Below are 23,729 nucleotides of genomic sequence, written 5' to 3'. Positions count from 1 at the left end.
AAATTCGCCCTTTACTCAGCCGTGTGCTAAGACTCCGTCTGAGTACGTCTCCTACTGCTCTCACGACCCAATTAGGTCTCAAATCGTCACTCAATATTGCTCAATTTCTGTAAATAATATATTTGGGTATTCTTCTTCTATCTAATTAGAGTTATGAAATTGGGTATTTATAATGTTTGTGAAAGATTAGGCCAAGGAATAGGATAGAATTTGTGGGATAAAATATGGGAAGAGATTGAAAATGGAGACGGACGCGGATCTCCATTGATGAGTTGTGCTCTTCGTTGGTATGCACTTTCAATAGCTTCTGAATTTCTATCCTTTATTTTACTCCTGTGATTTTATTGAGTATCACACGTGCTCCATTTGGCTTGTCTTGCTTTGGTCTGCCGATTCCTTATTCATGGGCTGCCAATTTCTTATTCATGGGCTGCCGATTCCGCGTAATTAATTAATTATTACGTACGTGCCTACTTGCGTGCTTCTTTATTTCTTATGCTTCGTTCTTATTTTGTTCTCTTGGTCCGTTTTACACATACTTGCGTCATACTTTTGATCCATTAAGCGCGTCATTCGGCTCATTCTCTTCTGTCTTGTAATCTGCTACACCAAAGCACACTAAATAAGCTCATTTGCATTTAAAATAATAATATCAGTACTTAAATATCGAAATTACAAATATATAATAATTTAGCTCAAATAATGCGAAAGACGATACTAACAATATACGGATATGGGATAAAAACATATATAATTATGGGCTTATCAATACAATTGCTAGGTGTGCGCGGGAATTGCAAAAATGGAAGGGGTGAGTATAGGAAAGACAATGAGGGATTTGAATCGAAAAAGGAGACGGCTAGAGTGGTTGAATATAAGTGAGAGAACTGTGGGAAATGTGCGGGAGAGGAAGGCTGTCATTAAGGACATTAATAGTCTACTTCGACAGGAGGAAGTTTTTTGGAGGCAGAGATCGAGGGCACTATGGTTGAAGGAGGGTGATAGAAATACCAAATATTTTCATAGAAAGGCGGGGTAGCGGAAGAAAAAGAATCGGATTGGGAGGGTTATAGTTGAAGGGGAGCGGGTTGTGACCGGGGATGAGGGGATAAAGGGAGCAACTGTAGAACTTTTAGCTCCTTGTTTACATCTTCGCAGCCGGGTGACTTTGATGAGCTGCTAAGCGGTGTGAAGGATAGGGTGACGATGGCGATGAATGAGATTTTTAAGGCTGAGTACAAGGGAGAAGAGGTGTTTGAAGCTTTATAACAAATGCATCCTCTGAAAGCACCTGGACCTGATGGTATGAACGCTCTCTTTTATCAAACTTATTGGCATATTGTGGGTCCATCTGTCACAAGGCTGGTACTTCGTATTTTGAATGGAAGTGAGAGCCACGGAATTGTTAATAGCGCTCATATTGTGTTATTCCCAAAAAAGAAGGCACCGGATAAGTTCACTGACTATCGGCCGATAAGCTTATGCAATGTATTGTACAAATTAGTAGCTAAAGTGCTCGCTAACAGACTGAAGCAATTTCTGGGAAGTTTAGTCTCGGAGAATCAAAGTGCTTTTACTCCTGGGAGATTGATTTCTGATAATATATTGATTGCCTTCGAGATGTTTCATTTTATGAAGAATGCGCGTAGTGGGGGAGGGCACATGGCACTGAAGCTGGATATGGCGAAGGCGTATGATAGAGTTAAATGGGTGTTCTTGGAGAAGGTGCTTCTAACTATGGGGTTTGCTAGGAACTGGGTGGGTAATGTGATGAGGTGTGTTCGAACAGTGTAGTATGAAGTACTAATAAATGGGGCTCCGTCTGCGGTTTTTGTGCCTAGTAGGGGTTTGCGTCAAGGTGATCCGTTATCTCCTTATTTGTTTATTCTTTGTGCAGAAGTACTCTCAAGTATGATTAGGCGTAAGGTGGAGGAGGGCGTGATACATGGAATTCGGGTGGCGCCGCTATTGCCGGTTGTTTCTCACCTTTTCTTCGCTGACGATAGCATAATTTTTGTTAAAGCTTATGAGACCCAGGCTCGTGTTGTCTTAGGTTTGTTGAGTCAATATGAAAGTGCTTCTGGGCAGCTGGTTAGTAAGGAGAAGACAACAGTGTTATTTAGCAAGGGTACAGCTGCTTGGAGACGGGATAAGGTGTCTTCAGTTTTAGGTGTACAGGTTGTGCAGGAACAAGGAAAATATTTAGGATTACCGACGGTTATAGGACATTCTAAGCAGGTTCTCAATAAGATTGTCCGGGACAAATTACATAATAAGATGCAAGGTTGGCGTGGTAAGTTATTTAGCAGAGCTGGTAGGGAAACTTTGATAAAGGTGGTTGCCCATGTTGGAATATGTGTCCTCCGACAATAATGCGATCACAATTGTCGATCATATTGATCACATGTTTAAATCTCATTTTAAGAATACGTAAGGGATGATTCATTTTATAGTCAACTGATCAACATTAATCGGTAACGATTGGCTTGCTAGAGTTTGACGTTTCCATCGTCGTGGGACGGTGGTGGTCGATTGATCCCTTAAGGTCACACCTAAAGGATGATGCCCTTATCTATAAAGTTGATTAATTGTATGACGATGCAAGTTGATCAATTCCTTAAAATTGAACAATTCGATTTGTGAGAGAGAATAATTATCTTATTATAATGGGATTAAATAAGATTTATTTTAGTAATAAAATGCTTTGTTACTAAAATTGTTTATTGTTTGAGAAACAATAGAGATAAGAATGAATGGTCAATTATAATTACAAGATGTTTGTGAATTATAATTACATGACCCATTTTATTTATGTGATCAAGTATCACTAGTCAATTTATTGGATGCAATTTAATTAATTCATAAAATGATATTTATGTGATAAATATGCATTAAATTAATTAATAACATGTATCATACTACATGTGACATATTGTGTGACAATTGACAAAATAAAATGGTGGTCCATATTATGAGTAAACCGAAATGGAGGAGGAGTTAGTGGGTTGTGGTTATTTTAATTTATGTGATAAAAACCAAACAATGATGCCTATATACCTAATAGCCTTACACACCTACTCACTTGAGAAGAACAAAAGTAAAAAGAAAAAGACCATGGATTGGTCTTAAGACCTCCCTCCACCGGTTTTGTTTAATATAGGAGAGAATTTTATTCTCTTCAATTGAACATATATTCACACACATGCAAAAGTCTCTCTCTCACATGTTCATCTTTTTCCTTCATCAAAACATGAGTTTTTGATTGAAATTGTTCATAGAGATTACTAAAATTATTAATGTAATATATGAGTGTTAGTAATCATTTTTAAGGTAAACTACTAAACTAATATCTAGCTAATATTATTTAGTGGGGATAAGAGATAATCTTGGGTGCAATCAAGAGGAGTGACTTCTACACTTGAGGTCTTTGGAGGATCATCCTTATATTCATGGAAAGCTCAAGAACTAACAAGAAGGAGATCTTGTTGGTGCCCATATGATGACCGAAATTTAGATGGTGAAAAATCGATTTTCTCATCTTTTGTTTTTAGTTTGCATGCATAAGATTTGCAATTTATTTTATGACTAAATAGCTTATCACATATATGAATATGTTAAGTAATGAGATGTAGATTTCTAACAAGCGGTATCATGAGCCTTAGGTTGTTTGCATGCAAATCGGTTATAGTTTTTCCGAGTTATACGATTAACATATAAAACTCATAAATTTGTGTTATTATGATATATCACGAAATAAATTATGCATGTTAAAGTTTCTGATCCTAAAATGTATTTAGGATATTTTGGTTAATTTATGGTTTTTTATTGTTCATCCTATATAATAATGGCATTAAAAATGTTATTTTATGATTAAAATATCATTTTCGGACTAAAATTAGCTAAACTTCGAATTTTCCAGTGGTTTTTGGATATGTTATCACATATTTTATTTTTAGATGACCTGTAAATTTTCAGAAGTTTTGGAGTTTTTATGCTCGAAATATGGATTTTTCATGATAAAAATCGGATTTAGATGAAAAATAGGTTAATATGAGATAAATTTCGAATCTGTTCATAGAAATTTGGTATGTTGTCTCATGAAAGTTTACAATATGTGTGTAAAATAATAGGCTATATTGAAGTCTTTATGCATGATTTATGAATTTTTGATGAAAAATAGCATAAATAGTGACTTAATTAGTGAATAATTGCTAAAACATACTTCATGACTAAGGAAAAACGTCACATGTTGCATTTTATTATCTTTTTCAGATCTAAAATTTAAAAGTTGATGAATATAATTTTTCTCATGTTTTTATGATTATAATTGATAAATCCGATAATCCGCAACATAGTTTTTCCGATATTTTTTTTTTTCGAAATTTTAACCTAAGTTTTTGAACATTATGAGTGTCATGGTATTTTTTCCAGAATGTTCATGAGTTTAAATTTTGAATTTTGAATTTATTTGAAATTTTTGTGATTTATTTGAAGTTTATAGCATTTTATTGTAATTTTGAGTCCACTAATGAACAATTTTAAGAAATATAAGTTAATTATAGTCAATATGTTAGTGGAGACTAATTTTGAGTCCTAAGTTGGTTAGGGTAATTAACTTGTGCATAAATATGATTTTATGTAATTTATTGTGATTTTAAAAGGTTGAATCACGCAAATCCATAAAAACCGTTTAATATACGATATTGGCTCCTTAAAGGCAATTTAGCATAAAATTGGGCATGTTCATACATATTATAATGCTGCATTTTATTTATGATTGTCATAATTTTATTTTATGTAATTTTGAATTATGTAAATTTACTTAGTATGACCTTAGTTTTAATTGGTATTACCCGAAATGTATGGGAATATCGATTCGGTTGTAATTTATTGTGATCTCGTATCACCGTTTTGAAATTTAATAGATTTATTTTATTTTAATTACAAATGTATAATAGGAAATTATGTAATTTGTTATGTAATTTAATTATTTCGGAGTTCCTTGAAGACGGTGTCACTCAAGAAGGCGATACATAAAGACGGTGTTACCTCGAGATGCGTGCCAAAACCGAAGTTCAAGGGACCAATGGAGTTGGTTTCCGAATATGTAATAGTTAATTAGATTTTCTATTTTAGGAAGGCCATACTAGGATTTAATTTAGGCTTTGCATTTTATTTATATGTCGCATGCATCGCTAAATCGCCATAACTAAAACATGCATTATCATTTTAATCGAGTTCATCGACCGTGTCAATTACAATTATCGTATTTCACCGCTTTAGTTCACTTAAAACGTGATAGATAATAAATTGACATGACCTCTCGCTAAAAAATAAACAATTGAGACTTAGCCTTACCAAAAAGTAGAAACCATGAAAACCTATTTCGTGAGGGAGTGCACTCGGCCACACCGGGGTACAAACCTTGTTACGTAGGGGAAGTGGGTGATAAATGTCTATCCGCCGAATTTATGTTAATGAAGGGTATTTCGGCACACCGTCCCCTAAGTTGATATGAGTTTGGATCATGGACACATTTATTCGAAATTTGGGTTGAACTCAACGAAAGTATTCACGACGATTTCCGGATGTGTTTCGGGCTAGAGATAAATATTAATGTAATTTTATCGACCAAGAGTTCTAAAAGTAGAATCGATTAAAGAGTTAATCTACCGAGTTATATTAATAAAGGGTATTTCGGCACACCATGCCCCAAGTTAATATGAATTTGGATCTTGGAATCATTTATCATAGTTGGGTAGAGGTCACTATGTACATGCTCTACTTGTTATTTACAAGTATTATTATAACGATGAATGTTTTTTTTTTTTTCATTATTCCGTTATCATATTGTTCTATTTCTTTACCACAATTCATATACGATATCATTTCGATTTTTGATTCAAATCTCCATTAAAACATCGTAACTAAAGACAAAATTTGAATTTTCTTCTAAAACCTCGTAATATCCATTGGAAGGATCTCTTGTGAAGAGTATAGATAAAAGTTATTCATTATCAAACAGGTTTTTGATTCTTGACTAACACATCTACTTACAATGGATTGTTTTTCATATACTTAATTGAATTAAGTACCTTGAAGCGATAAATTGTTTTGGTAATTAGATTTGTAAGAATTCGTAATTGACCAAAATAAGGCAACCACTTCATTGAAAGTTTTAAGACTAAAACGATTGAATTGAAGAGTAGTCTTCATAAGATTCAACTTTGCTTCTCTAAGTAAAGATTCTTTGAAATGAGTGGGAGCATTCTCTTAAACCGTTAAGAAAAGGACGAGGTTCAAGAAGTAAAGATTATAATGGAATTGATACAAGGTAATGTTAAAAGTAAAGTTATTGAGAATAACGACACTAAACCTATCAATCCCGACCGATAAAGTTTCCATTGTCTTAAATGTTGGACACTAGAAAGGAAACTACCCCAAATTATTGAAGAATCATCAAGTTAGTTGTGGGACATCTAATGAGACCTTCTTCTTTAAATGTTTATTCGATTAACATAAGTTTTGCTAGTACTACTTCGTCAATATTAGAAACCAATGGTGGTTTTCATGATTGTACTTGATACATAGGATGATTAGAATATGACGACTAGCAACAATGATGTTGAGAGATAGAGTCATTGTGTATTCAATCTAGTTTTTGAGTTTAAAGCTGTACTTAATTGTGACTATTAAGTGCATAAACTCTAAATAAGAATATAAACTTGTTAATATACAAAAGAGGTTTCACTTTTTTACCCTATACACCATGTTTTGATGTATGGCTAGCCCATTATCAAGGTGATTATATTCTAAACCAAACTAGAATGACATGTCATGTAGATGATGCAAGACTCAAATTGGTAACCCAAGATTAAACCTTAAATTCTGGAATGATAAACGCAAAGAGTTATTGAGTACTCTTGAAACCATTAGGTTGTTAATCTTATGGTATATACGTATCTTGTATTCAAAGCAAGATGTCTCGTGCCTTTTGGTTGAAAAGGAGTTCGAGGTTGTAAATCACTGATCCAAAATAGGTTAATCATTTTCTTTTACCAACGATTTAAGTTGACGCTAATATGTTCACTTAATAAGGTAAATAGAGAAATCTTTGAAGAAGTTCAAAGTGTTCAAAGAATCACGATTTAGTCGTGATGGGATTATCAAAGTGAAGACCTTGATATAAGCCAAAGGAAATGTGATATAGAATCACAAGTTAATCTCTCTTAACACACATTATGGGATAATGTGTGGTTGGATAAGAAATCAAACACTATTCGATATGGTTTGGACTTCAATCAAGTTACCTTGAGTTACTTGATCCTTTTGGGGATTTTATCATTTTGTCTAAATTTTTTTTCCACTAAATCTAAAACGAATCATATGAGATATGAAATGGTAGGGTACCATGTTTGTAAGTTTTCAAAATAAACAAATGCTCATTTTTCCTTATTATAAACATGAGTACAACGGGTTTGTGGCTCGTGAAGCTGTCCTTCAAAAATACAAGTTTATTTCTAGAAGACAGAGTGGGAGAAAGTATTCAAGAGCCACAAATTGTATTGTGCCAAAGAATGTTATGTCGAAAGAAACTGGTCCTTCTTGGCTACATGAGAAGTTTTGTGTAAGACATTGTTTCTTCAAAACCTAGGAGGTTAAAGTCATCACTTGTTGAAAATGATGAATAAGCAACTTACAAAGAAATTGTTTGATTCAAGTTGATTACTTCTGGAAAGTAATGAACATATGACTTACATGAGAGTGTTTAAGTCACAACTCAATACAAGGCTTAGAGCCATGAAAATCCGAAATAAAAGGGTTGATTAGTTGCAAAGGGTTTTGCACTAATAAAGAGAGAGAGATTTCAAAGCTTGATTGGTTGCAAAGGATTTTGCACTAGTTGAAATGCTTAAGTCTATTTGGATCTTCTTAGGGATTGTATTTCATTATGAGGCTATTCATACAACAAGTGAATCTAAAACCCACTTCTTCAATTAGAAGGAATGTATTCAATACATGTCATGAGTTTTATAGATTCTAACAATCCTAAGATAATGTGAAACTTAAGAAAGGATCTTAAGTAGGACATCAACGAGTTGGAATCAATGATTTGATCATGTTATAAAACTTTTCTCGATAAGTCGAGAAGTTGTTTTTATATATGAAGTTTAGTGGGAGTTACGGTAATTTTAATTAGTCTTATATGTGGATGACATATTGATCATTGGGAATGATTTAAGACTTATGGAGTATTATAATACATCTTTAATATCCGGATTTATGAAGATAAATCTACATGTTATGTTGATAAGATTCATGACTATTTCAATTCAAGTTGAACATATTTGATTGATTCCATTTGCTTCCGCTGCCGAATCAATTAAATAGGATATGATGTATAACACTTCATATACTTTGAGTATGATGAGTTGTTTCAAATCGAATTTAAGTAACTGTTACCAAGTAAGACATAAAGATTAACCTTAAGTGCTTGCAGAAGCATTAAGGATGTAATGCAAAGTGTTTTTGATGCAAAATTTTGTGTAAGAGTGTTACACAAGTGACAATTGACAATTGAGATTGCGCATGGTTTCTGACAAAACCATAATCAAAACACATTAGGATGGTTAAGATACCATTGTGGCTATGTTATTTAAGGAATAAATTTTCTAGAATCGTTCTAGGCAATAAAGAACAATGAGAAATGTTTATAACGGAAATTGAGTACACTTGCAATCATGGGATGTGCAAGAGGGATGGGTCCCGCACACTGTGAAAACAGTGGGAGTTGTTCTAAGGCTAGAGGCCCTATGTTTTGATTGGATCTCGACACGTACTCAAAAAGTTTCGTAATGCAAATGTATACATTACAAAGGAAAACGAGTATGTAGTAAGGTTGAGTAAGGTACAAGAAGTTGATAAAACCTACTAACCAAAGCCTTCTCATAGGCTTAACATGATGAGTCATGTCATTTCAATTAAATTGAAATGAACAACTACATTCAAGATCAAACTGGATTATAGAATATGAAGTAGTAATCAAGTATTGACTACTCATATGATAATCACATTTATCGTTCAAGTTTTTAAATCTGAAAACTCCTTTATACTTTGTTACATCCAAACGGGTTGTAGAGATAATATTAAACCCCGTTAAAGTGAACCCGGATTAACATGGTATTCGCCCATAGTCACTTGCATGAGGTGACGTCTCGAAGTGACTAGAGTGTGATGGGATTGATGGTAAGTTCAAGTGTCATAGAGTCATGTGAGATGACTAGTCGATCACATAGGCAGACTGTTAGGAACACTTTGTCGGGCAGTGACTGCTTATAGAGTTCTGGCAAATTTATTAAGCCTGGTCGTGGCGAGAGCTACTATAGTATTCTAATGAATCGATTCTTTTGACTAAAGATTGTTCGCCTAAGGTGGCACAATTTCAGATTAACTTTGATTTGTGTTACTACTACCTTCGTAAATGGGGTCAAATGGGCATATTTTGGGTAATGATGGCTGTGGCTAGTCGAAGGGAATAAGTGCGATAGGAATTGTCCACCCCCTTGTCAGGGTTAAAACAATATCTCAGGGCCACTCGAGGAGTAATGAACTGGAAATGCGTGGCCACGCTCGGAAGGTATCTATGGTAGATAAATTCCGGTCAATCAGTTATTCTCCAGATCGAGGAATCCACTCTCGATATGATCACTTGCAAGTACGACCAGAAAGACACCTTGCATTGAGTGGGAGATAGTAATAGGACAAGAGAATTGGTGACGCACACTTGTCGAGGACAAGTGGGAGATTGTTGGAATATGTGTCCTCCGACAATAATGCGATCACAATTGTCGATCATATTGATCACATGTTTAAATCTCATTTTAAGAATACGTAAGGGATGATTCATTTTATAGTCAACTGATCAACATTAATCGGTAACGATTGGCTTGCTAGAGTTTGACGTTACTGTCGTGGGACGGTGGTGGTTAGTTGATCCCTTAAGGTCACACCTAAAGGATGATGCCCTTATCTATAAAGTTGATTAATTGTATGACGATGCAAGTTGATCAATTCCTTAAAATTGAACAATTCGATTTGTGAGAGAGAATAATCTATAAATATAATTAAAAGGCTACTCTAAAATGACAAATAAACGCCACCTAGAGAAAGCCACGTAGGATCCAAAAAGCCACCTATATTAAAATTTAATGTGACGTGGCATATTTAAATGTGATGTTGCATATTTTTAATATGACATGGCGAATTAATGTGATATGGATTATTAATTTATTATTACATGACATTAATTTAAATCATTTATCTATAAATTAATTTAATTCACTTATATCTATAATATGAAATGATATTATCATTATTCTTAAATTAATTTTTTATATTAAATATATAGTCTTCCAAAATTTATATAACCCTTACAAATTTACATCAAATTTCATAATTTATAATTAATATTAACATTTTAATTGAAATTTTTGTAATAAAACATGTTAATAAATTTCATAATTTATAATTAAAATTGAATTTTTAATTGAATTTTTTTTAATAAAACATGTTAAGGAATTAATTAAACCTCTTCATATTACTAAACGCTCACCATTATTAACATTTTCCTATTTAATTCATTGTTTTTAAATTTTTTGTAATAAAACCTATTAATAAATTAATTAAACCTCTTCATATTAATGAACACCCACCATTATTAATATTTTCCTATTTAATTTTTTTTTTAATTAAACATGGTAATAAATTGATTAAAACTCTTCATAATACTTAACACACACCAAATTAATTAAAAGTTTTTCCTACTTAACTAATTTTTGTAATATAATATGTTCATAATTTTATTAAAACTCCTTATATTACTCAGCACCCATAATTTTCATTAAAATTTTGTCCTATTTAATTCATCTCTTGAGGTTCTCGGCAATCAATTATCTAATTTAATAATACCACAAAATAAATTAAAAATTAAATTAAATTATGGGAATTTATGGTTGTGTAATGACTATAAAACCTACAATACCTATAATAGTTTCTATTCACTTTTTTTATTTAAAATATGCCCATTTGTCATGAGTTTCTAAGTTGTGGATTGTATTTTATGGTTTAATTTATATATTTGATTATATTGATTATATTGTTGTTGTTGTTGTTGTTGTTGTTGTTGTTGTTGTTGTTGTTGTTGTTGTTGTTGTTGTTGTTGTTGTTGTTGTTGTTGTTGTTGTTGTTGTTGTTGTTGTTGTTGTTGTTGTTGTTGTTGTTGTTGTTGTTGTTGTTGTTGTTGTTGTTGTTGTTGTTGTTGTTGTTGTTGTTGTTGTTGTTGTTGTTGTTGTTGTTGTTGTTGTTGTTGTTGTTGTTGTTGTTGTTGTTGTTGTTGTTGTTGTTGTTGTTGTTGTTGTTGTTGTTGTTGTTGTTGTTGTTGTTGTTGTTGTTGTTGTTGTTGTTGTTGTTGTTGTTGTTGTTGTTGTTGTTGTTGTTGTTGTTGTTGTTGTTGTTGTTGTTGTTGTTGTTGTTGTTGTTGTTGTTGTTGTTGTTGTTGTTGTTGTTGTTGTTGTTGTTGTTGTTGTTGTTGTTGTTGTTGTTGTTGTTGTTGTTGTTGTTGTTGTTGTTGTTGTTGTTGTTGTTGTTGTTGTTGTTGTTGTTGTTGTTGTTGTTGTTGTTGTTGTTGTTGTTGTTGTTGTTGTTGTTGTTGTTGTTGTTGTTGTTGTTGTTGTTGTTGTTGTTGTTGTTGTTGTTGTTGTTGTTGTTGTTGTTGTTGTTGTTGTTGTTGTTGTTGTTGTTGTTGTTGTTGTTGTCGTTGTGTCCAATAAAGTATATTTTAATTTGTTATATTGTTGGTTTTATGAATCGTTTGCTTTATATTTGAATTTATGTTTTCCAGTTGGTTTAATTTAAGTGACTTACATGTGACAATGTTTTGATTCGTTTGTCAAGTTTTTGCCAGGTTGATATTTTATCTTTTTTGTCAACGTATTTTTTATATAACTTTAAAGCACCATGAAACGTATGTGAATGCATATAAGGCAAACTATCACGTGAGTAACCTGAAGAGGGAAGAAATACAAAAGGCATGAAACTGAGGTAAAATTAAAGGTAAAAAAAACGTAAGGTAGAAATTGATAAGTAATGGATGATTGTTGATTTCAAAATAGAAGTTTTATAATATTTCTTTTAGTTTGTTATTAAACGTATATTGTGGTGTAATTTTACTATTATACTTTCCTGATCAACCTATTTGAATTTGTATTTTTGTATTCATGAGCATAATCATCTCTAACATATGTTTTTATTTTTCATTTTATATGAACTATTATCAAGACATGTAATAAAAGGAAGCGAAAGTGAACCTTCGGGTAAATATTAAATAGTATGATTTCTAAATTCTACTTCGTATGTTTTTAAGTTTATGTGTTTTTTTTTGTCAAAACAGGAATAATACATAAAACTTACTCTCATAATTTCTTAAAAAAAAACAAAAAACAAAAAGACCTACTCTACTCTCATAATTAATGGTAAATAAATAAGTACAAATAATTGAATGAAAAATGTTTAAAATTTCACAATTTACTTTTTGAATCATAATGACAATAATTAATCATTTTAATTATGTCATTTCCTCTTCCAATTTAAGTTTTCTCCAACTCACACCTTTTGATTGTTTTTCTATAAAATTTACTTTACTTTTTAGCGGTTTATGCTTTTTTAACCATTATAAGATGATCGTTGATCTCAAAATGGAGATCTTATAATATTTCTTTATTGTTAAGCGTATATTGTTGTGTAATTTTACTATTATGCTTTCCCGATCAACCTATTTGAATTCGTACTTTTGTATCCATGGTATAATCATCTCTAACATATATTTTTCTTTTTTCATTTCATATGAACTATTATCAAGGCATGTACTAAAAGGAAGCGTACTAAAAGGAAGGGAAAGTGAACTTTCAGATAAATATTAAATAGTATGGTTTCTAAATTCTAATCCGTATATTTTTAAGTTTATGTGTTTTTTTTTTCAAAACCGGAATAGATTATTTTATAGTCTTTAATACTATTTTTATTTTTTTACAGGATCGTGGACATAAGTATAACAAGAGATATCAAATTCTTGAAATAGTAATAAGGAACTAAAAAATTTTATGAACCTTTTGGAATTCGAATTTAGCGAATATAGTTTTTTAGATTATCGAGAAATTGAAATAAAAATTTAATTCGTAATACATGGAGTAGATAGCGACCACACCGGTGAAGCGTATCTAATATTTTTCTATCGATATAATAAATATTTTTCGGTTGTAAATAATATTTGAAGCATGCACGTGGTGATAAAACTTCAAAGATATTTCTATGAGAGGGTTGATGGAGAGGTCTGGAAATAATTTGGAGATGACTATACTGAGGTATTGAGTTTACAACCTTATAAGGCGTCATTGAAGATTTTTCCATACGGAATTTATTATATACGGATGGTTTCAACTTTTAATATTTTAAAAACTCACTTTATTATATTGCGGAGTAAAATACACGTATATATAATGAGTCGTCTTTGTCATTACTCCGTTGTCAAGTTTCTCAAAATTAGTAGCTACTAAATTGTCACTTGCAAGATTCGATTTAAAAAAATAAACCAAAGTTATCAAAGAAATAAGGTATTAACTAACTAATTTCGATGTATTTTAAGACTATATATTTTTAAATGGATCAATAACTAATTGCTCGAACAAATATTAACAATACGATAAAAATATCAAAACTAAAATAGATAAACCCGTGAATTTCACGGGTCACAAACCAAGTTATCTTATTATAATGGGATTAAATAAGATTTATTTTAGTAATAAAATGCTTTGTTACTAAAATTGTTTATTGTTTGAGAAACAATAGAGATAAGAATGAATGGTCAATTATAATTACAAGATGTTTGTGAATTATAATTACATGACCCATTTTATTTATGTGATCAAGTATCACTAGTCAATTTATTGGATGCAATTTAATTAATTCATGAAATGATATTTATGTGATAAATATGCATTAAATTAATTAATAACATGTATCATCCTACATGTGACATATTGTGTGACAATTGACAAATTGACAAAATAAAATGGTGGTCCATATTATGAGTAAACCGAAATGGAGGAGGAGTTAGTGGGTTGTGGTTATTTTATTTTATGTGATAAAAATAAAACAATGATGCATATACCTAATAGCCTTACACACCTACTCACTTGAGAAGAACAAAAGTAAAAAGAAAAAGACCATGCATTGGTCTTAAGACCTCCCTCCACCGGTTTTATGTAATATAGGAGAGAATTTTATTCTCTTCAATTGAACATATATTCACACACATGCAAAAGTCTCTCTCTCTCTCTCTCTCTCTCTCTCTCTCTCTCTCACATGTTCATCTTTTTCCTTCATCAAAACATGAGTTTTTGATGGAAATTGTTCATAGAGATTACTAAAATTATTAATGTAATATATGAGTGTTAGTAATCATTTTTAAGGTAAACTACTAAACTAATATCTAGCTAATATTATTTAGTGGGGATAAGAGATAATCTTGGGTGCAATCAAGAGGAGTGACTTCTACACTTGAGGTCTTTGGAGGATCATCCTTATATTCATGGAAAGCTCAAGAACTAACAAGAAGGAGATCTTGTTGGTGCCCATATGATGACCGAAATTTAGATGGTGAGAAATCGATTTTCTCATCTTTTGTTTTTAGTTTGCATGCATAAGATTTGCAATTTATTTTATGACTAAATAGATTATCACATATATGAATATGTTAAGTAATGAGATATAGATTTCTAACAGCCCAATATATTCCTACATATGCGATGAGTGTTTTTAAGTTACCAGCTAATTTTTGTGCCGAACTTCATTCTATTGTCTCGAGATTTTGGTGGGGTTCGGATAATGGGAAAAGGAAAATATCATGGGTGGCGTGGGAGGCTATGTGTCGCGCGAAGGCTAGGGGGGATGGGCTTTCGGGATTTTGGTCAATTTAATTTGGCTCTTTTAGTAAAGCAAGCTTGGCGTTTGATATGTGATGAGGGGAGCTTGATGGTCCGAGTTCTAAAGGGTAAGTATTTTCCGAATTGTTCTTTTATGGATGCTGTGGTAGGGAATAATTCGAGTTATACTTGGAGGATTATTTGTGATGCGAGGCAAGTGATGGGGTTGGGAGTACGGAGGAGGATAGGTGACGAGAAGGGGACAAGGGTGTGGTTAGACCCGTGGATACCAGGGACGTCATCTAGGTGTGTAATATCGCCGCAAGGAGATTTCGATCTGGAGATGAAGGTTGAAGAGCTAATGGTGGCAGGGGAGGCTAGGTGGGATATGGAGAGAGTTGAGGCTATGTTTCTACCTTTTGAAGCGGAGAGAATCATGAATATACACTTGAGTGAGTTAGTACAGGAGGATAGTTGGTGCTGGGATGGAGCGCGTGAAGGGGAGTACTTGGTTTGGGAAGGGTACCGGTTGTTAGCTGCGGAGGATAGTGATGAAGGGAGGCAGTCGGACACTGCGATGGGGAGCTGGCTCTGGAAAGCGATTTGGGGCGCATCGATGTTACCACGTATTAAAGTGTTCATGTGGCAGCTGTGTAGTGGTGCGCTTCCGGTTAGAGGCAATATTGCAAAACGGGTTCAGGATTTTGATTGTTCTTGCCCTAGGTGTCACGTCGTTTAGGAGTCATGTATCCATGTTGTTCGAGATTGTGGTTGGAATGAGGAAGTATGGGAGATGGTCAAGCTGAAGGTTTTCAGGAGCCATGGAAGTATGTGCATAAGGGAGTGGGTGGAGGTCGAACTTCGTCGTATGGGGGAGGAGGAGCGTGTCATATTTGTGACTTCGTGCTGGCTGATTTGGGAGAAGAGAAATAAAATGTTATTCGATAACGGGATGTGGACAGGTGAGGGTGTAGTAAGGAGGGTTACAGACGTGGTTTGGGAGATGGCAAGCTTGTTGGTGGAGAGGGTTGAGAAGGAAAGAGGGAGGGGTGAATCGACGGCCGATGGTAGATGGGGTAGACCGAGTGACGGTATGTGGAAGATAAATGTCGATGCAGGTGTTAACGAGGGAATGGGTGTCGGGTTGGGAGCTGTCTGTAGGGACGGTGATGGAAGGGTTGCATGGGCGGTGGCTGTTCAAGCTGCGGGCACTTGTTGTGTGCAAATGGCTGAGGCGGAGGCTATTCTTCTTGGCTTGAAAGAGGCTAGGCGTGTTGGGATGCGGAGTGTTATCATCGAAAGAGATTGTCTTAATGTGGTTGCTGCTTTAAAGAAGAGAACAAAGGGTCGAAGCGATATTTTTCTTATTTACGATGAGATTTTAAGTTTAATTCCGTTTTTTGATTATATTAGTTTTAATTATACTCGTAGGGATTGTAATAAGCTAGCTTACTTAGTAGCTCATGCTATACCGTGGACCATAGGTAGGAGGTTTTGGTTGGATGATTTGCCGATGTCTTTTGTGAATGTTGCAAAACAGAATTTAATTAATATATAATAAACCGAATTGGTTTATTTCAAAAAATAAAATACTTAATAAAAAATATTTTGATAATAAAAATTAAGTCTCTATATATATTATTGATCCATACTGCTATTAACACCTTTAAAACATTTATATGTTCATTCAAAATGAATGATTTTCATTTTCCATTTTCCACTAATTACTCATAGTTGATAAGTTAACTATAAAATCAATTAAAATATTTTTAAAGAAGATAGGGAATACATCATATATTATTTTAAATTCATTTTTATTATAGGAAGTTTTAAATTTGTTGCCATATTTGTGTTTTGAACTTAGTTGTTTCATTAATTGACATGTCATCTTGAGATCAAATTTTTTGATGCCATGTTAGCGGCGTTGGCTTTTACATTAGATAAATATATAATGAGAGCTTTGATGACAAATCTAAACAAAGAAATTTTTAAGAATAGGATAGATATCATTTGTAAGAGTTTTAGCAAAATAAATTTGTAAGATTAGGATGGACATCATTTGTGAAATTAGAATTGTATAGTAATATTATTTGTGCATTTAGTAAGAGATATTCAGAGGGAAGTGAGAAAGAGTGTGTTTGACGGGTGGAACTGTGGAAGGTAGGTGATGAACAGTATTTTAGTCGCTTTTTCCCCTGCATTTATATTTTATTACGACTCGATTTCGCGTGCTTAATTGTCTAATTAGCTCATTTATTTACTAATTTATAATAATAGTCGCCGTAGTTATATTTATTAATTAGTCGGAATTTTTATTTAATATTAATATTAATATCACTTTATTTTAATAATGTGTAGTTAAGGAGAAAAGGGAATGGATTGCATTTAGCAAAGTCAAGCTTGCCATTTGACTTGACTAAAATCCAAACCCCCCTGCTACTTTTGAGTTCATCGTCCCTTTGTTATACACATCAGCAAATTGTGAACAAAATAGCCAAGCACTCAAGCTCCCTCCAGATTTACCAATTAGCCATCACAAATTCCACCTCCATCAGATTCAATAATCACCATTCATATTCACCTCACTATCATCTTCAAAACTGACCTATCACCATAGCTCATCACCATCATCATCAACCAGTTTTATTCATCTCTGCTTCTCCATCTCACACCTGCATCAACGGTCCATTTTCCTTCGCCATGAATTCAACCACCATGCTTCACCACCATGAACAACACCAGCCACCATTCACTCTCCCATCACCAGCTGCAACCATTCCCCAATCACAATTTACCACAAGCAGTAGCAGCAACACCTGCCACCACCATTCACCATGACCAATTCATCAGTCACCATGTCGACAAATTCGACAAACACCAGCAGCAATCTACTACTACCACCGCTACTTCCTGCTCAAATTGCTCACCTACATCCATGGCTCGACTTCATCGAGTCCCATCAATCAAGCTGCCCAGATCCGCCACACGGGCAACAGCCGCCATCATCAAGCATGAAATCGGGATCGAAACCGAGTTAATTGGAATAGAAGCAATCGTTCTCTGAGTCGGGTCACCGGTTGCCGCCTACCCAACCGGCTGGGAATACGCAAAGAATTGACTCCATTTTCCAGAGAACTCCCAATCGGCCTTATCACCGGTGGCCGGCCAACCGGCTCGCAACACAAATCGAACCCAATCTGCTCTCCCAGACGGGTACTCGTGTGTCGTCCCCCATCCCGGCTGGGAATACATAAAAATTCAACTCCACTTTCTAGAGAACTCCCAGCCGGTGTCACCACCGGCGGCCGGTGGACCGGCTGAGCCCCTTTTTGGCGTGATTCCTGTTTTCGCTTTTGTCGTCTCTTATCCCCCTTCCCCTTTGATTTGGTTTTTTGTACGTGTCTTTGATTTGGGGGAGATAAGTAGGATTATTATTATTAATTATTATTGTTATTATTAGATTATTAATATTACTATTAGACTATAGTATATAAATACATGATTACTTTACCTTAGAAACACACACCCACTCACTACCCACTTACCTTAGAAATTAGACTAGATTATTATTCTCTCTCAATATTGTAGAACCCTAATATTTCCCTCTCAATTTCATTCAGTAAAAAGTTATAATCTTTCTTTAATCATTAGTTTAATTCTTCTTTAGTCTATGCAAGTTCTTCTCTTTTCATTAGTTTACAATTAGTAATTTTGGGTTGTATTTGGAGAATTGAAGAATCCTTCCATATTTCAATCCAAATTTCCACCTTTATGGTAGTTAGTATAATTCTCTCCCTTAATTTCATTTGTTTACATTTACTTTCATTCAAGTTTTGTTAATTGTTTATGCTTGAATTCTTCTCTTTTGTTGTTAGATTGTTATTGTCTCTATCTTGTTCATCTTATTCATGTTCACCATTGTTGTTTCTCTCTAAAGGTTGAACCTTTGGGTGATTGTGTTAAAGTTTGAGTCTATTTGTCTTAATCCTTGCTCTTCTTAGTTAAATTAGCATTTTCTCTTAGGTTTGTTAGGTAATTGCATGATTAGTTGTGAGATCCATTTTCACATCATGTTCATGATTAAAGAATCCATCTTTATTGTCTCTTTTGTCTTAAGAACCATGGTTAGTGAGTAGTCTTCTACTAGGACTCGGTTTGACCCGACATGAGTAATTTCATTAATTGACTCTCATAAAGGCTAATTGTTGGGAGAGATTAGTGAGGGTAGTCTAGAGGATTGAATTGGTTTATGGGTCAATTGTGGGTAGTGTCGATTTGTAACACTTGTCCACCAACGAAAGTTGGTTAGGTTGTGAATTGGATACCCGTAAATTGGTCTTATCACTAACCTAGGTTGAGACCGAAAGGGAGAACCAAGGGAGGGTACCTCTAGGCTAGTGTTTGAAATTTACCTCCGAGAGGAGGAGTGGGATGACCCGGAAAGCGATGAGGGCTTAATGACCTTAGCCATTACTAAGCCACCTTAGGAAAATGCATGTTCTTAGGGTAGCCGGGTATTAGGTTAGGGATTCCGACCTTCAAACCCGAGAGGGGGGTTGGTGGGTAGTTCTAGTGTCCTATTTCGAACCCGAGAGGGGGGTTTTAGGCGAATTAGAGTCATCTCCTCCTTGCTTGTCTACCCGAGTGATTAGCCTAGGGAATCGTGACGTGGATTTATGAATCGTTGTGGGAGAACCGAGTTCTAGGCCTTTTTTATCATTTGATTTACAACTTAATCCTTTCTTGCTCGTTGTTACTTCTCTTGTTTAATTGCATTTTAATTTGTTAGCTTAGTTGTTAGATTATTACCATTACCTCATTATTGCTCGACTTAGCTAAGCTTAAGGATTAGAACGATTAATACTCTTCCTAGCTCCTCGTGGGATCGACCCTCAATAGTGTACAACGACAATCGTGCACTTGGGAGGTATAATTTGATACCATCAGCAGGAATGTAATTTGTGTAAAAGGATAATGGGAGGAGTCTAATTTTGCTGATTTATATCCGTCTCGAGATTAAAACGGGTTGAATATATGTCACTTGTATAGATAAAGACAAGTCTTTTACTAATATTTAAACATTTTGTTTTTGTCTTATCTATGAAAGTGATATGTATTTGACCGTTTTAAATTTAAGACGGATAATGGTTGTCTTAAAGAGAATGTGTGGTTTATATGAGGCCCGGTGAGATTTTCAACCGGAGTAACTCTTTTTTAAGACAGTCTTATGTTAATAACATAAAATGTCATCATTTTTCATATAAATAAAATTGTCACTTAGAACAAAAAAAATTGTACTATATGTAAAATGGGTCAAAATTATTATTTTATCACTAAAATTGTCACTTCTTAACAAATGATACTACATGCTACTTATAACTAATTGTCATTTTTTAAATATTACGAAGTATATATCTATGTGACAATATCACGGGTTTATTTAACAATTCGATTAAATCATTTTACACTACACATGTCACAATTTTTATTTTATCATGTTTCACTAACTAACAATTGGACTACATGTAAACGGATCAAAAAAATGTTATTTTCTAAAAAAACAAAAAACAAAAAACTTGTTTTATATATAAGTCGAGTTTTTATTATCGCTCTTAGCTACAAGAGAATAATATATCATATTATGACAAATACTCAGCCAATTGTGACGACCACAACAACCACTACAAGAGAATGACTTTATTTTAAAACTTCATCTATAATAGAATTGTTTAAAAAACGAGAAATATTTTGATGCTTTATTTTAAAACTTTATCTATAATAAATACATTCAACTTAAAAAAAAATTAATTACTATCAAAATTTATAACTCTTATAATAATAGAACTCAAAATACCTACCCGTGCAATTTGCACGGGTTTAAGACTAGTAAAATACAGTTCTGGTTGTTTTAAAAATACAATTTTAATAAATAGTATTTACGATTTTTGGTTGCTGGAAAAACTATTTTTAGTCTTTTTACTTAATTCCAGAAGGTCACAAATTTTATCGGGAAGCGTTCTGGTCAGAAACTATTTTTAATAATTGAAATGGTGTTTTGCGATTTTTACGATAATTTAGTTTTTAATTCGGTTCAAATACCAAATGAGCAGATATTTTTACAAAATTTTACATGCTGGTCATTGATGTTATAAAATATTACTCACTTAAAATTTCACGTGTATCGACGTTAAAATCAGTTTTATAAAAATAGAACACCGTTTTAGTTAAACTGATTAAATAATGGTTTTGAAGCTAATTTATGGAGAAGGGTATTTTAGTCATTTTCCATACACGCAAAGAATGTGTAAATAATCTGTCTATTATTGAATATTCCACTAAATTATTTTATTTATTTAAAAGTAGTTCATTTGTATTTAAATAGTATTAGAAATAGATTAAACCATAACTTTTCCTAAAATGTTTCTTACAACTTTGGTTGTTACTATTTTAAGAAATTATTTTTGGAAGGTTTCCTTTTTAAGAATATTTGAATAATGAATATTCATGCAATAAATTTTGATTAACTTATGGAACAGTTAGCTTAGGTGCGAGGTTAGAATAATAACTTAAGATATGCTTAGATTTTGCCATCGGCTAGATAGGACTTGTTGGGTTTGTGCCTTGATTCTGTTAACCGCCGCTTCGAATAACTATGCGGGGGTCTCGCTGACCGGTATCTGTATCTGTTATTGGGCTAGGTCTGTTTTGGGCCTTTATTAGGTCATTCTGTATTAGGTCTTAGAGAGTATTATATAAACTCTCTAAGCCTCTACCTAGCAGTCATACCGTCTGAATCTGTAATCTTAAAATTCCTCACATATCAATAAAACTCTCTCCCTTCTGCCCTGTGGACGCAGCTAACACACCGTTAGTGAACCACGTAAATCTGTGCGTTTGTCTCTTTATTGTTTTTATCAGTTCTTTCTTGCATCCGTTATAACAGGACTAATTTGGATTATCAGTGATTGAACCGGGTGTCAAATGGGACCTCATGAGATATGTACATACCTTAGACTAGGGCTTCGCACTGCGGAGTAAGACCCTGCTCTATTATTGGCTGAGTAGCCTAGTTAAGACTTGGAGTTGGTTACCGACAGCGTGACACTGAGCTTCGAAAACTTGGAGTTGGTCACCGACAGCGTAACACTGGGTTCCGAAACTAAATTGGTACATCGGTACCTTAGCATAGTCCGAGTAAAAATCTATACTAAGACACTAAGGGATGTTTGTTTCGCGCATGGGTATGGGTTTGGAATCAGAAATCATACTTGGGTGGTAAGGGGTTGAAACTCCATTCCTCATAATGTGTTTGTTTCAATTGTAAGCAGTACGGGTATGAAACAGAGTTAAAGTTGAAATATGTAAAACCCAATACTTTAAATAACAATTTTAACATATAAAATCGTGAAAATAAAGATTTAATCAACTAATTATAGAAAATATTTCATTTACAACATGTCATAATATTTATTTTCACAATTTTGTTTATTATACTTTGATACCGGAATCAATCTCATACACACCCCCTCCTTGGGTATGAGAAACCCATACCTCATGGGTTTGAGGTATGGATATGAAACCTCCAAACTCATACCTCATACCTTTAGCTAGTGAATGAACCAAACACCCCCTAAGCTGATTTTCATGAGAAGAGTTGAGATGTTGATAACGTGGTACTTTATCTTTCGAGTTATAGTCTGGTTTGAAAGGTTTTTTATTTAATTATGTTTAAACATATGTTGATTTATTAATGTTTTCAGTTTTCAAGTATTTTGTTATTTAATAATTACTTGTTTAACTTGATGAAATGTGGCTGAGAGAACGCCTTGGTTACTCCCCACTGATTATGGCTGTTATGTATATAACATGACAGCTGTTGGTTTTGCTGGGTTCGAAAGTAGTAGTGTCGGTGGGATGACGGGACCACGTTGGTGTTAGATTCATTTGCCGGCGGGAGATATTATCGGTGTCGGCAACTGAGTTAATTTGACGGGAAATCTAACAATAATTAATTATGGTGTGATGGTACTTGGTAGGGATTGGTAATAGTAATAGGAAAAAAATGTAAAAAGATGAAGAAATTAGAAAACAAATATCCATACTAAATGTGAAAAAATTAAGGTGCAAAGAATATTAATATTTTAGGAAAAAAATTAAATTTGGATTTTTAGAATTTATTTCCTAAAATATAATAAAATTAACTTAAAATGATTCCGTCTTATGCCCCACCATTGCCACATGTCATATGTTATTCGCAGTGTAGAAAATTCTATACACTCGGTGTAACCGTAGCCTTTTCGGGTTTAAAACATGTGTAAGTTTCAAACCCGTGCAGTTTTTGCACGGGTTTAAAACTAGAAAAAAGGCTACACATACACGGGGTGTATGAAAAACTCATACACAACCAATGACATCGCGAGACATGGCAAACTAAGGTTAATATCTATTGGTTAGTGTAGGGTTAGGTTAGTAATTTTAGATGTGTGGTTAACCTGTTAAGTTACTCTAATTAAATCATCATGTCAAAACTCAAAAATGTTATTGAAAAGTCTCGAACCCACGACCTCTAAATGCACATCCACTTGCTATTACCATTGTGACGCATCCATCTCTTAGTTAAATTTGTAGATCATTTGTTATATGTAAGTGTAAAATCTGAGTTAAAATAATATTTACTTATAATAACTATTAAATATATATACTTTTAATTTATATTCAATGTAATGTATTTGTTGAGTTAGTTAAATGTAC

General features: G+C 33.5%; 1 protein-coding gene across 1 annotated transcript; it reads left to right on the top strand.

Moving 5' to 3' along the window:
* The first annotated feature begins 1,272 nt into the window (after window positions 1–1,272).
* Window positions 1,273–16,536, top strand: LOC141614680 (uncharacterized). Its single transcript, XM_074433424.1, has 4 exons — window positions 1,273–1,762; window positions 1,898–2,293; window positions 15,149–15,648; window positions 15,718–16,536. Exons 1-4 carry the CDS (start codon window positions 1,273–1,275, stop codon window positions 16,534–16,536), a joined length of 2,205 nt encoding a protein of 734 aa, XP_074289525.1.
* The last annotated feature ends 7,193 nt before the right edge of the window (window positions 16,537–23,729 follow it).

This window comes from Silene latifolia, chromosome 11 (genome assembly GCF_048544455.1).
Source record: "Silene latifolia isolate original U9 population chromosome 11, ASM4854445v1, whole genome shotgun sequence".
NCBI lineage: Eukaryota > Viridiplantae > Streptophyta > Magnoliopsida > Caryophyllales > Caryophyllaceae > Silene > Silene latifolia.
This window is presented reverse-complemented; position numbering and strand designations above follow the sequence as displayed.

What these genes read in the sequence shown, in the direction of transcription:
- LOC141614680 (XM_074433424.1), top strand. Translation starts at nt 1,273, where the DNA reads ATGCATCCTCTGAAAGCACCTGGACCTGATGGTATGAACGCTCTCTTT. An exon ending in GTTTGCTAGGAACTGGGTGG is followed by an intron (nt 1,763 to 1,897) that starts GTAATGTGATGA and finishes TTCTTTGTGCAG; the next exon opens with AAGTACTCTCAAGTATGATT. An exon ending in TGTGTAGTGGTGCGCTTCCG is followed by an intron (nt 15,649 to 15,717) that starts GTTAGAGGCAAT and finishes CACGTCGTTTAG; the next exon opens with GAGTCATGTATCCATGTTGT.